The sequence below is a fragment of the Acanthisitta chloris genome, unplaced genomic scaffold (assembly GCF_000695815.1).
Source record: "Acanthisitta chloris isolate BGI_N310 unplaced genomic scaffold, ASM69581v1 scaffold3259, whole genome shotgun sequence".
Lineage (NCBI taxonomy): Eukaryota > Metazoa > Chordata > Aves > Passeriformes > Acanthisittidae > Acanthisitta > Acanthisitta chloris.
The window spans coordinates 28,941-43,497 of NW_008689598.1; the positions used below are offsets into that span (position 1 = coordinate 28,941).

Below are 14,557 nucleotides of genomic sequence, written 5' to 3' on the forward strand. Positions count from 1 at the left end.
TAAGGTACATCTTTATTAAATTCAGTTATTGAAAGGATGTCAGTCACAGAATAGGAATATTTTAAAATCTTAAAAATAAATTAAGCAGCTCTTTGTTAGTCAGAGCTTGGTTTAATGGCTGAGTGTCTAGAGAAGCCTTTCTAAACACCTGGCAACATCGTACAATAAAAGCTTTGTAATTTTAAGTGGAAATAGCATTTTTTTTCTTTCTTTCTCTGTGTGTAGTGAGACAGTTACTTTTAGTGATTTAGGTATTAGCAAATTCTGGAGTAAGAGCTCCCCTCTCTGTTGCTTTTGTAAAACTACACAGATTCTGTGCAATGTGAGGATCCTTGAAATGAAAATTATTTGCTCCAGAATATTTTGAAAGAGAAATCTTGTTTAAAACCATTGTTTTGATAATACAGAATACTGCTCCGGCCTCAAATATGAAGAAAAAAAGTTTTATTACCTTTTAATAGATGCTCAAAAAATGCTGAAAAATATCGGCACCTCAAACTATTTGCCATAAACAATCACTAGAAACTGCAATCACTGGGTTACCCCTTAGTTACTATCTGCTTGGTAAAAATTACTTGCAAGGCAGTAAGATTAACTTCCTTATGTGACACCTTATCAAACAACTGAACTATCATACAAAAAAAATACCTTATTTACTGAAGTGGATTTGTAGCCTTCTTGATGTTAATTGTACCAACTATAACTATTTCCACATTAATAGCAAGTTTAGATGATTTTCATTGGCCAAGCATGGTAAGAATATGAGACATATATTTAGATTTTTTCCCCTATGATAGCTATTTTTTATGTAGGCAAACATTTTGCAAAGAAAGGGCAAAAGAGAACTCCATACATATCTCTTCAGTATCTCCTCTCGCTCCTTCTCATCCTCCAGGGAGTTGACAGAGAGGTCAGACATAGTGACTGCAGCTGAGGCCGTGAGAGTGACCAGCAACACCAGGCATCCCTCTCCCTCCTCCAGCGGCATCTCCAACTTGTGGGTTTGTTCTTTACTCAGGGTCGACAGGTCAACCTGGCACCTAGAAACACATTCTCCATCAGCATGTGGTTTTCCTCATGTCAAACAAGAGCATATTTGCTTACTTGCATTAAGATTAACAAAAAAAGCAAGTAGAAACTCCCTCCAATATTCTGAAAAAATTTCTAAATTACTTTTCAGCTTTAACCCTTGATGCTCATTTGACTTTTTTTAAAGCTATACAGCCTGTTTTGAAGTGAAGAATAAATATTAAAAAAAATGTAGAGACACTAGAGACAGGATTAGCCAATATTCCTTACTCAAACATAGTCAAAGAGACTTTTTTAAAATCCAGCTTCTGATGCAAATTTCACCTTTAATTACACCTCTTATATAAACACAAACCTGTGAGTTTTGATGTGAACATTTTTTAGACCATTCATCTAACAACAGTAAAAGTCCCTTTTTAAAAAAAAATAACAAAACTGTGGACTTAATTGTGATGGCATTAAGATGACTGAGCATAGAAAAACTTGACTTGAGCACAACCTGAAAGGCTCAGCTCCCTCGCAGTAAGCTGTGTGTGGCTCAGGGTCAAAGCTTCATGCAGGCACCCAGGATAAAATCCGATGCCACAACCCCCTATATAATAAGATGTCTCACGTTGTAATGAGCAGGGACTGCTTCTAACGGCGCAGCGTGGCTGAAGCCAATCCGCCCTGCTTTATCCCCTTCTGAATAACTGTGGCTGTACCACACACTGAACTAATGAGGAATGACTCCAAATGTGCCAGACAGCAGAAACAGCTTTGCAACATCTTTAGAAATAAAAGGCAAAGCATTCAAGAAAAAACTGTATCACTGCTATCAAAGAGCTGACAATTAACCTTTTCAATAAAGCAGTAATTCCTTAGGGTTAGTAATCAGTCTGTGCACAGCTTAGAAGTTTTAATGTTTCAATTTGTATAATGCACAAGTTTCGACTCTCCTGGATAGCAACTCTGAGCATGTATAGAAATATAGTGTCTGTGGCAAATGTAATGCCAGCCTGTACCTGTGAAAAAGTACTCTTTGGAATACTTATAGCATCCCAAAATGAGTTTTGCCAACTCATTACTCTAAACAAAAACAGTAATAATAGTGAAATAAAATAAATTCATATAGTCTATAAAAAGTTTAGCCACTGAATAATCTATTTTCAACACTGCTTATTTAATGTGACAAGCATATGTACGATATACCATCCTCACTAAACCAAGTATCTAGCAAACTCTTTTCATAAAATGTCAATTCATTTTGAAGAGAAAGACAATGTGGTCACTGCAGGGCCAATAAAGAAGAGAAAAAGGTGCAGACATGAATAAATAGGCATTTAAGGACAGGAAATAGACAATTATGAGAACAAATGCAGCCTCATAAAATGAGCATTGTGCTATCACAGGCAGATCAGATTTGCTACAGGAAAATTGTCTTTCAATTTTTGAAAAACATTTACTGTCTGTTGTGCAGCTGCCTAAACTACTGCAAAGCTCATACAGTTACAAGGTCCAATTATCTTACAATGAAAAAAAATTCAAACTGACATAGTATTCTGAGCTTAATGTTTACTTTCCATTTCTAACTCTTTGGATGATAAGAGAGAAATTAAATTAACAAAAGCAAGAAAAAAAAAGCTGCTGCTGACAGTGTAGGTTGATAGTTAATACAAGTTTCGTACATGTACATAGACTGTCAAATTTTTATTTAGGATGCAGCAAGGAATATAAAGCTCTCCTTAAGATAACAAAGATTGTAATCAAGCTTTCAAAGCTGGAGTAGGTTCAAAATACCCCCAGTGCTAAATATTCTTTGATAGCTTATTTCAAAACAGGTACCCCTCAAAAATAAGGTTCAATATTGAGACTTCAGCCAATTTAAATTTAGAGAATCAGCCTAAACTCATTCAAAAAATAGGCAACAAAATCTACCTCCCACAAGAAAAAAAACCCACCTACATCCATTAGAAAAATGCAATGAATGTAAAATTACAGGGTCTACATCACAGCTGCAAGATCGAATTTCTCCAAATCTTGAAGTTACAACACTTTTGCAACATTAGCAGTCCATGTTATTTTTTTATTTAGCCTAAAAGAAGCCACTGACAATTGGATTTTACCTGTGCACCTTTCCTACAGCTATGAACTACTCCTAATAGCACCACATCTAGAATAGATTACCTGAGAAATATGTCTCTATTGTCTGCTTGATAAATCTCATGAACGGCCGGTCACCAGCTTGTTATTTCCTAAAATCATACAAAGGGTAGGGAGTGATCTGGAAACCTTTTTTCCAATGAAAGCCTTAAGCATTTTAAAGGAAAAATATCCTCTGAAGGGCCCTTAGATAATTTGATATAAATCTAGCGTTATTCCATTAAGGAGTGTCACCATTGTGCTTTATGGAAGTCCAGGTTAAGAGTGTCTCTATGTGCACATGGTCAGATGAAAGCACATTTTTCACTCTATGCCAGGTGCTCTCCCCTGGCCTCACAGGAGATGCAGCGTGCATGTGCCTAACTTGAAGGGGGCAAGGCTCTAGGAACATCCAGCATGGGGTAAGTGTATCTGCAGCACTTCAAATGATTAGAATTTCCAATTTACAGACACTAAGGAAAATTGCAACTTTGTTTCCATTAGTGGTTGAATTTACCACAATAAAAAAATCAATTTTGCTCTCATTTTTTCTTCCTAAAAATTATTCCTTTAAAAAAAAATTTAATTTTTAGGTAGATCTACTTTGTCCTCAGCAGATCTTTGCATGGGACCTAAAAACCAGAAGGAAGTCTGGTTTTATCAAGGCATTGCCTAAACACTAATCCTATCCTAATAGGAAAACTACAAAATTCCTTTTTGCATTACATCTCCTTAGAAGGACTGAAGTTAACAAAATACTTCTGAACTATCTATTTGGAAAATACCTGTTTTCCAAATGTATATCTTTGGAAAGTTCAAGTTGACAGTACCTCTTTTCATTTTACTGAGAGTACACACAAGTATTCCAAGCTTTAAAGCTTTAGCAGTGCTGACTTTTATCAGTTAAGATGTTCTCTTAAAAGACATATGGCACCTACAACTGTTTCCATGGAGGACAACGATGCCTTGAGGATGAAGGTTAACTTGAATGTTACCACAAAGTGGTGCAGAATGAGCAAGACATTTTTGTCTTGCTTTCTCGCATTTAGGACCAGGAAAAAATACCATCATTTTGAGAAGAGCGTAAGTTGCATATGAACAGCAGCTGTCATATTGAAAGCATGAGATAATAGTAACCTTGGACAGTAGTTACTTAAGAAATTATTATCTGCATGCTGCGGCTGAAAGCAAAAAACCTTCTTCACCTGTAAAGAGGTCAACCTGAAGAATTCTGGAAAAAAATTGCTGTTAACTCCATAGACACATTTCCAAGCATGGCTGTAAATCACACTGCAGAGAACCATAGTTTTTAGAGCAGTTGCATTATTTCTGCATCTTCCATGCTGTATGGCCTCTTCAGTGCACTGGTGCCAGCACTACAAGTAGTGGGCAGGGCAGTGGAACCATCCCCCTGGACAGCTGATCTCTTGGAAAGAACCATAGGGGCTTGTCCCCCTGGATCAGCTCTGCACATGAAGATTACCAGGCACAATGTGTATCTGGATTTACAGGCCTTGAAAGATCAGAAGGGAGAAAAAAACACCCAAGTGGATCAACCCCATGTGGCAAAGTTATCACAGATAAATTGCTTAGAAAGAGAAGCTCCCATGAAGCAAGATTTGAAGATTCAAGGGTAGATTACCACTTCTCTGAAACTGTGTTCAATATGTTTAATCGGCCAAACTGTTAGAAATGCATTTCAGATTTACTTTTAATTTGAATATATCTGGGTTTTGGTTCTTTTTATGCCTTTCTTTACCCAGCTGAAAAAGCCTTTAGTGCTTCATATTTTCTTCTAGTGAAGGTACTCATACACTACAATCATATCGCTTCTTGATCTTCCTTTTGATATGCTAAACACCTTCAGCTCCCTATACATTTCCTAGGAATACATCTCCTACAGCCCTCAAATGACTTTTTGTAACTTTTCTGATCCAGTGAAATTCTCCCGCATCCTTTTTTAAGTGTGGAAGGCAGAGCTATATGTAGCATTTTATTATCAGCATGTCTAACAGGTAAAAATCACCTCCCCTCTCTATTTCTAACAGAACCAGGAATGTAAGACTGTGTTGGCACCCTGGTGAAATATCCTTGCTAATGAATGAATTACAAAGGTAGCCACATGACACAGAAGGCCTCTTAAAAGCCAGGTGGCCAGGCAAGGGAGAGACAGCAGATACCGAGATCATTTTCTCACATGACAAAATAAAGCATAAAAGAGGAACTGGCACAATCCTAAGTGATAGGGACAGAAAAGCACCACTTGACTACAAACTAGGGAACTTAATTACCATCATGACTTGTTCAGGAACACAGCCTTTCAACTCCACTATGATCCAGGTCTATGCTGCTCCAAAGGATGCCAACGAGAGGAAACTGTGTGATTCCACAATTAGAACTGAGCTGGACACACATCAGAAGCAGCGAGGCATGAACTGCTACAATTTGTGAGACTCCATATCCTTTATGAGCAGAGTAAAATGTTCCAGTAAAACCAAGAAACAAAAGGAGAGGGGAAATTCTACAAAGCACTGGCAGAAAATGACACAGCTCAGAAAAACAGGACTGCAGTAATGTGAACTTCTTGGAAGAATCAGTGTGACATTTTAAACTGTAAAGAAAATGAGAAAGAAATAAAATGTCAGACTCCACACAATGCTTGTGATAGGTGGTCAAGAGAGGTGGTAGACTGAAAACCAGGAAATCTCCCAAAGGAGTTGGAGAATAAGTCAGCTGAGTGGGATATTGACTGACAAGAGTGGTGGTGAGCTTGAGAAGCTGGGGAGGATCCCTGGAAAGCTGGGAGGGCAGAGCTCAGCAGGACCTGGGAAACAGTGCTGCCAGTTGCCGTGTAGCAACACAAGGAATGCAGGAAATGCCCTGCAGTTTGGGGTAAGTCAGTTATGGTAAAGGACATACGAGAGCTTTATGAAATACAGGACAATCTCACCAGTCACCAAGCAGTGCCTGAATACGGAATAACTGTTTATCGCTTGCTAAAAGAAATACAGAATACAGTCCATGGCACAAAATCCTGCTGACAGATTTTGAAACGACCAATTAACTTCTTCCTTAACATAGTTCTTCACTATAAAACTACAGATTTACTTTTGAAATTGTATGGGCAGAAAGAAATATGTACAAATGGTTTATGATGTGATATTTCCTAGGCTGTCCCCATGGCACAGCCATACACTACAGGCTGTTAGTGCCATCAGCAGTGCAATTTCTTTGCAGCAAAATTAACACTTTCATCTGCTAAACCAGTCTATTGTTTTGATGTGCATTATGTTTCCTTACATAGTTCTCTCCTGACTAGCAGGTCCAACAAACTTTGCAAGAGCTTTCACACAGCTCCAATCTGTGCCTTTCAGAAATCACCACAATACCTTATCTGCATCCCTCACCATTCCCAACACACTGTCATGCTCCTCATGTCTAGACAGGCATTCCATATTTCCTCCTCCCTTCCTCTTATTTTGGTGCTCTTCAAGGAGTATATTTCCATATGCAGGAAGACATAGGGTCAGAAGACAAGAGAGTCAGAAAAAGGATTCATAAACAGCCCATCTTGTGTGCAGTATTCTGTATTTCAGAATACATTGGGGAACACTATTAATTTTGCAACAGAACGTGACAGTAACAACCGTCAGTAAGAGCTGTAAATAATAAAATATCTGGTAAGGGAAAGTTACTGAGCCAAACCTGAAACTTTTTTAGATTTCTAGCAGAACACAAGGGCCTCTGCATTTGTAAAGATGTGCAGAGATAAGAACAAAAATGGTGTGGAATACCTGAAGGACAAATTTTGAGACATAGTATTTACATTTAGCTTTTTTTGTCAGCAATCAGAAATGGAGATGGTCCAGCATATCCCAGAATTTTCCAGAGGCAGGCCTGGCAGTAACATTTTTAGACTGTAATGTTCCAGGCAAAATCTTTATTTCACATTAAGAAACGCATTGGCAATAATTTAACTTTAGTCATCATGTATAATGAACAAACGATTATACAGACAGGCTGTTGCTTGTGTGCTTCTCCGTGTTGCACAGAATTGCGCACACAGTTCAAATCCCAAATTACAACAGCATATTGATCATTGTGTTTACATTATTATTATAATACATCCTTCCAAAGTTACTTCAACATGAAGAAAATTTCAAACTACCACATAAAAAAAAATTGAAAGACCAGCAACATAAAGTAGCATCTAAAATTCCAGAGGAAGCCATCTTGCCTACAGAGTTTTGCAAAGTCAAGAAACTTCAAGATTTGGCAATTTCAACATTAGCATGGACTTTCACAACTTATTCAATACCTTCTTCTTGGGCCGCAATATTGTAAAAAGAAAATTGCCAGCATTTTAGTATAAATTGAAATATCCACAACACCTCTAGAGAAAAATCTGCGAAGAAACATTTGAAGTAACATATTTAGTGTCCTTCACCCAACTTTACACACATGTTGGAGTACCCATACAGAGCTTTACAGCACCACCCAGTTGTCTATAATAATGCTTAATGTCCCATAGTGAAATTATATAAATGTCAGTGGGAAAAAATGAAAAAACATAAATATTTAATCCTTTTATATTTTTAAAAATAAAATCTCCCCTTAGTTTAGAACTTTGATAGCATATCCCTGTGCTTTCAGATTAATCATAGAATCACATATTGCTTGTATTTATGTATACCCAAAAAACTCTCTACGGCTTTGTTACTATGAAAAGACTAAACAGACAAGGCATAGCATATTAGGTGTTAAAAACCTAAACACTTAATTTTCAATATTTTAACTTTTGTATTTCATAACATCCATGATATGGATGCTCGCAAAATCAATCTGAATTTTCACAACAATATTTAGAGAGATTATGCGAAATTTCAGCTTGCTACAGATAAAATCACTACATAGCTTTAATGAATATACTATACACAAGGTCCTTTGTTTTTAATTTGCATCAGATGGCAAAATATACAGTAGTATCTATATATACTTATGAAAATAGGTATAAATGAAATGAACAGAAATTTCCTGGCACAAAATATGAAGAGAAGTCAATGTCATTTTAAAGATAAACATGCATTTTTCATACCAATAAATAATGCTATAAATCCTGCTGCACTGGATTGCAAATAACTTCAGCTGAATAAAACTGCATGACATGGGATTTACTTATCCTGTATGTTCACAGAAACAACTTGTTCTCTGACAGCACTCATTCTTGGCAATTTATTGCAGCTGTCAGCAGCCAATTTGTTTGGATTACAGCTATGCATAAAGGTGTAACAATCATGAGGATTTATAAACTGATTATCGTAAAGGTGACAGTCAGAATTGCCTTCAAAAATGTAAACGATAAGAAAGTTAAATAATTACACGCAGATTAAAATCACTTCACCTTCATTTTGATCCTAGTATTATCTCCATAAACTTACTGCGGTATATGTTTTTAATTACATGAGCATATTGACTCAATATAGAACATAAATTATTTGCTCATAGCAAAAACATGTGAATATTGAATTAATTCAGACTGAACAATATATATATACACGTGCATATTACTACTTACCAGACAAAACAATGACTAATACTGCTTACACAAGTCTACATGCTTATTTGAATGCAAGGCGGCTGCCCATGTGGCTTTAGCTGCTGGTGCTTTCCATAAGAAGAACTTCTAGATCTCATATCTTTGCTCCCAGTATGTTGGTTGTTTTTTCAAAAATTTATATTCAGAAGAATACCAAAATTGCACCTCTCGTAAAATTAAGCTCAGTTCTGGTCAAGACTGGTGTTTTCTCACACAAATCCGCACATGACTGGAAATATATTTTCCTCAAAGCTTTTGTATGAGGTCTTTTCTCCAGCCTTTGAAGTCTCAAAATAAACATTGAATTGGTTCTAGGGTTTTGGTTTTTTTTAGAGTATTCTAAGATGGAAGTTCACAAGGTGCTGCAACCTTTAAACTCTCATGGAGAATGCACACTGAGGCTCAAATAAATTTTATAAACAGATAGTGCTCAAAGTTATGAATGGGAACCAGCCAGTCAGCATTTCATTTCAGGGACTACCATGCTGAATGTGCCTGGGCACCAAGATGACAATGGAACTTTATGCTACTTCATTGACAGACATTTCCTTCTTTTCTGTACTAGGATTCCATGCTGCCGCTCTTACACTCTTAACACCTTCCTCCCTCTTACAGGCCACCCTTTCCACTTCTGTCCTCCTGTTATGCCACCCTAAAGCCAGAATCTCACTTCCATGTCTTCTGCCCCCTCCATCACATTTCTTGCATCTTCCTGCCTTCAGAAATGTATTGCAAATCCAAATCTTTGCAATCTGAGCACACATACCATTGCCGCCGTATCACATTCCTAGCTTTTACCCTGGCGCTCAACATGCTCCAGCTTAATGAGTACAATGATATATACAAGGCCCATGGAATTCTATGCCCCTGATTTCCCACTTTTTTTATTTCACAAAAGTGCAGCTGAGACAGAGTATTCCAGGAGAGGCTATGACATTGTACTTTGAAATATAATTCACAAGTAACTGAGCTCAAGACAATAAGAACACAGTTTTCCTGGGCAATTTTCCACAAAGATCCTGGAATTTGTCCCTTCAGCCTTCCACCTGGGACACCCTTTCTTCTGTTTTCTCAATTTAGTCTGTTCTTTCCCTCAATGAGTGGGATTTCTTCAATCAAGTGTGGCTTCTCCCTAACCATACTTTGGCCAGGCAGGACATCTTCAAGAAACAATTGTTTTCATTAGCATTTAATAAAAATATTCTTCTATAATATTACAGCTGCTGCTTGCACATTATTCAAGTAAGAAGGAAAATGAAAGGGATTACTCTTCATTCTTGAGCAATGCTGGAATGCAACCAGGAAGTCTTTTGTTTCCCTCCCACACCCTCATTATCACTTCTGGAAACTGAATCAAAATACTCAATTTATTACATGTGCATTGAGAGCCACAGAGCCTTAGTCATGGAGCACAACTCAGTCGTGCTTTTAAAAATTAGTATACACTTATCACAACACACACGTAGAGGAGGTCTGTAGTGTGTGCACCAAAGCATTTCCAGTTTTTTGAGGCAGCTTTGAAAGGAGAAACTGGGGAAGAGAGGTCAGTGTTAAGTGGAGCTGTCAGGTGTTAGTGATTTTTATCCAGTGACTGGAAAAGAATATCACAGAAGGAGAATATTAAGACCTATTTTTGTATTCAGGTTGAGCTTGACAAACGACAGTTTTTCATGGAAATCTTCATGGAGAGTAATTTGTTTGCAGGTTGCATTATCCAGAGATACAGCACCAAAAGAAGGTGAAATGAGAGACTGTCTGAAAGAAGAAACTAAAGAGAGATTATATATACACTGATGGCAGAGAGGTCACAAAAATCAAGGCCGACAAGATTTCAGCCAGTGCTACTTTGAGGATGGTGTTCTGAAAAATCATACATGAAAACTTTGAATGTCACTATCTTTTGGATAAGAAGGTTAAAATTAAGAAAATAGGAATAATTTCCCAAGGTGTTAGAACATGGCAACATAGGACTAAATGATTACATTACTTCAGAAAAATAGTTATTGTTACCATATGCACCAACTGAAATTAAGCAAAGGAAAAATACAGTAGAAAATTCAAATAATCATCACATCCATAGAGTTTCATAATTAAAAAAAATCCTACTGTGCATACTTTTGAAAAGTTTTTGTTGGTATTAAAGTTGTTTGCTTGCCACAGACTGTGTACAAATTGTGAGTTTGCACAATTTATACTAGGAAATAAACACAGAATATTATTCAACTCATCAAAGCCATTACCCTAAACAGAATAAGAGGGAGGAAAAGGCCAGTAGAAATATTGCAACATTGACAACAGAAGTACACGGTTTGTTCTGTGGGATTTCCATTCCTTAATTTAACCACATAAAGAAAGGTAATTCTGCTACTTAATAGTATCGATGTCCTAGAAAAAAACGAACCTACCACCAATACTATCACAAACAACCAAAACATACAGCATTAATAGCTATTAATTCTTGATACTATTATTATGACTATATGGATATCAATGAAACTATGATGTAAACAAATATCCAAGCTTTCCAAATAGCACCTACTTTGCAGTATCTGTAAGCACAAGACTGTTTTTTCCCCATTAGCTAACAGTTAATGCCACTTCCTTCTCTGTAAAATGGAGCATAGACACAAAAATGCATGATTTCTTGAATGCTAAGGCAGATTTGCTTTTCCTGACTATCAGTTAGGTGAATGATCTTATTTCTTTGCCCCAAAAGATGTGTGCAGTCCTTCAGCACTCTATTTTCATTTACCGAACAGACTGGTACATAAATTTAATCTTACGCATCTATCACAAGTCAAAAGAGTTATTTCTCCTCCAAGCTGGATGTTGCTCTATGAAACCTCCTACATCTTGATACCTGCTTTAAACGGGGGATTTTTATTTTTAAAACCTCAATTCATCAATTGGTAAAAGCTGCCACCTACTGGCAAATTAAAGTTATCTTATATCTTCAAAGCAAAGAACTACATCGATGCAGCAAACTGTACTGGTATACTGCAGAAAATCCTCCCCAAACTTAGAAAAACCCCAATAAAACCAAGAACAAATGTTCATAAGAACTAGATTCAAACGCAAGGCTCTTTTTAATCATCCGCTCTCATCTCCAGGGAACAAGAAGGCTGTAATTGCACAAACCTGCCAATAAAATCATCCTTTCTGCCAGCATCTTTGTCCCACACAGTAATATCAATAATTCCACCTCGTTCTTCATAGAGATGAAAATCAAACTGCTCCCTCCACTGAGGATTCAAACTTTTTGGTACAATCTGAAAGGAGGGCAAAAAGAAAGTCATTGCATTGTGCAGGCATACACTTTCTTTAATTGTAAATTTGATCTTTAGAGTATGCTCAGGAAGATTTTTCTGTCTGCAGTATCACAATTGTAAGCAGCAATAACCAAAAAACAATAACTAGGAAAGAATACTGGCCAGTTCCCTCATGCCTTTCTGATGTAACATCAACCTCCAAAATCCTGCAACCTGTCACCTTCAAAAGTCTCCTGAAAATGGATTTGCCCTGGGAATAGAGCCATTTCTCTGCAGAAAGCCTCTTAAGTGACAGCTGTAAAGTTATGTATCTGAGCACAAAGAAAAACAAAGCACCTGCCATGACAAGTAGATGGTGAATCTAAGTATTTAAGCAAACAAATGTATCATGTCCTTTTTTTCTCCAGCAGCAGTAATACTGGGAGAATGACACTAAGGTTTACTTTTTATGGAATAAAAATTCTTTTTCCAAAACTGTATTTTACATCCTTTCTTTTGAAACTCACAAAAGTACCTTTCTCAATCATTTTCAGTACAGTTACTTCTGTCTTCAATGGATTTCAGTCCATATACTTCTGACCACACTGTGCAGAACAGAAAGCTTGCAGATTTTTCCACCATAATGAAAAAGCAGTGTTCACAGTAATCACACATGTCCTGAGCAAGAATGGAAACTGCCTAGTACTTTCCCTATTATGCAAACCCACTTCTTACATCCACCAGTTCTACCGGCTTTTAAAAAAGTGGAAAATTGAGTGAGGAAAAATATGCAGAAATCCCATGAAAATCTTAAATTCACAAAAGCATGAAATTTTATCTCTTCTAATTCCAGATTAAGAAGCCCTAATGAAAGCTCACAGGTCTGAAAATATGGCAACTGAATGTTCCTGCCCTTCTCCTCAATTAACCCTTTGTCTGGTTGTGAAAACCACAGCAGCTGTCACAGCCATAGAGAGAGGAAGGTCATGTGCATCACTGGCAGTCCCAGCATCTTCCATGAAGAGCAATTTTCAAAACATTAGGGATCAGGGGAATAAAAAATAATAGCAAGAAATCCAAGCGAGTCTCAACAGTAATTTTCTCCCTGATCAATTCTCTCTACCTGTGAAGCTCATCATAAAGAGAATTTTGATGAAACTTGCTGTGAGGACACAAAGAGGAAGGTGAGACTTTAAGTACGACATGGTTTGAGGATAAGATAATGCAAAGGAGCCAACATGCAAAAGAGGCAACATGCATCAAGACAGGAAGATATTTGTTAGAATCACTCTGCATCTCTTCCCTGCCATGAACGACCCCTAACAGGAAATAAAAGCCAACACAGTCTGTATGGAATATCAAGTGTGCCTCCCTGCATGTCCACAGTTTTTAGTGTTACGTTTTCCCCCATGTATTACTACTGCTTATAATGAAACAAAAAGAAACATCTAAACAAAGCTTCAGGTGCTCTAACAGCTAATTAATACAACAATCAATCACTACTGAAAGTCATACAAGCTAAAAAAATCCCTAACAGGAACAAAACAATTCAAAACAATTTTCAGTCACAGGTAAAATTACCTTGCTCTTGTATTTCTGATGCCCCAAACGGAACTTCACATAAGGATCACTTAAGCCATTTGCATCCATCGCCTTAAGTTCACGACCTTCAATTAAGATGACACTAACTATCCCTCTCCATAGCTGAGTCTTTCTGTGCAGGTCTGAGATATGTAAGCTCTGGGTCTGAAAATTTAGGGAAACAAAAGCATAGATTTAGTTAACACGTTTCCAAAAAGTTGCCCCGCATATTGAACTTCAATTTCATGTAACTATGAATGTAAAACAACTACTTTACACCATTTTGTAGTTCTCTGACAGTACATATGTAAACTGTATTGCAAGGAATTACTTGGAGAGAAATAAAACAGCGACAATTATGCAGGTAATGTCATGTGCTGCTTTTGCAGAAGCAAGCAGAACAATGCTACTTATAGAAATGTTCACTAAAAAAAATATTTTTTTTCTGCTTCACTCCTTCCTCTGCTGATAGAATACAAATGTTACAAAGTCTCTTCCATTACTAGCATATGATTGAATGAACTTGTACAAACATAAAAAAACAGTGAGGCTATGAAGCTTCCATTCAAATAACATAAACTCATCATGAGAAGCATGGACCAAGGAAAAATAAGTCAATAAACTCATGTGTACATGATAACTGTCTCTGCCTCTAAAACAATGTGGCATTCTCAGAAATATATAAATATATAAATACCAGCAGATAGGTTCAAGAGTTTCAAAAAAGATTTTGCAAAACCTCCATTCAGAACTGTGCAGAAACATGTGGACTATGAACTGCCAGCTCCTGATTTCGGGGAATTAAAAAAAAATTATGCACACAAACCAGATGGCTACAGCTTTCATCAATGAACTCCACTGGGGATGGGAGAGCATGAGACTACAAACACAAGTAACTTAAGATCATCACCAATTTGCTCTGAGATACAGGGGGAACAAGGTACCAGAAATAGGGAATCACCTTTGCACTCCTGAGTAAGGC

The 14,557-nt window shown here is 37.1% G+C and overlaps 1 protein-coding gene across 1 annotated transcript in view; it reads right to left on the reverse strand.

The window, feature by feature from the left end:
- The window catches only part of MCTP1 (multiple C2 domains, transmembrane 1), a gene marked incomplete at its 5' end in the record, with an annotated part of 57,072 nt that overhangs the window by 18,780 nt on the left and 23,735 nt on the right, over positions 1-14,557 (reverse strand). Inside the window, 3 exons of the mRNA XM_009081464.1 lie at positions 854-1,040; positions 11,885-12,015; positions 13,576-13,746. Of these exons, the coding sequence (XP_009079712.1) occupies positions 854-1,040; positions 11,885-12,015; positions 13,576-13,746 (489 nt within the window). The remainder of the gene's footprint in view (positions 1-853; positions 1,041-11,884; positions 12,016-13,575; positions 13,747-14,557) is intronic.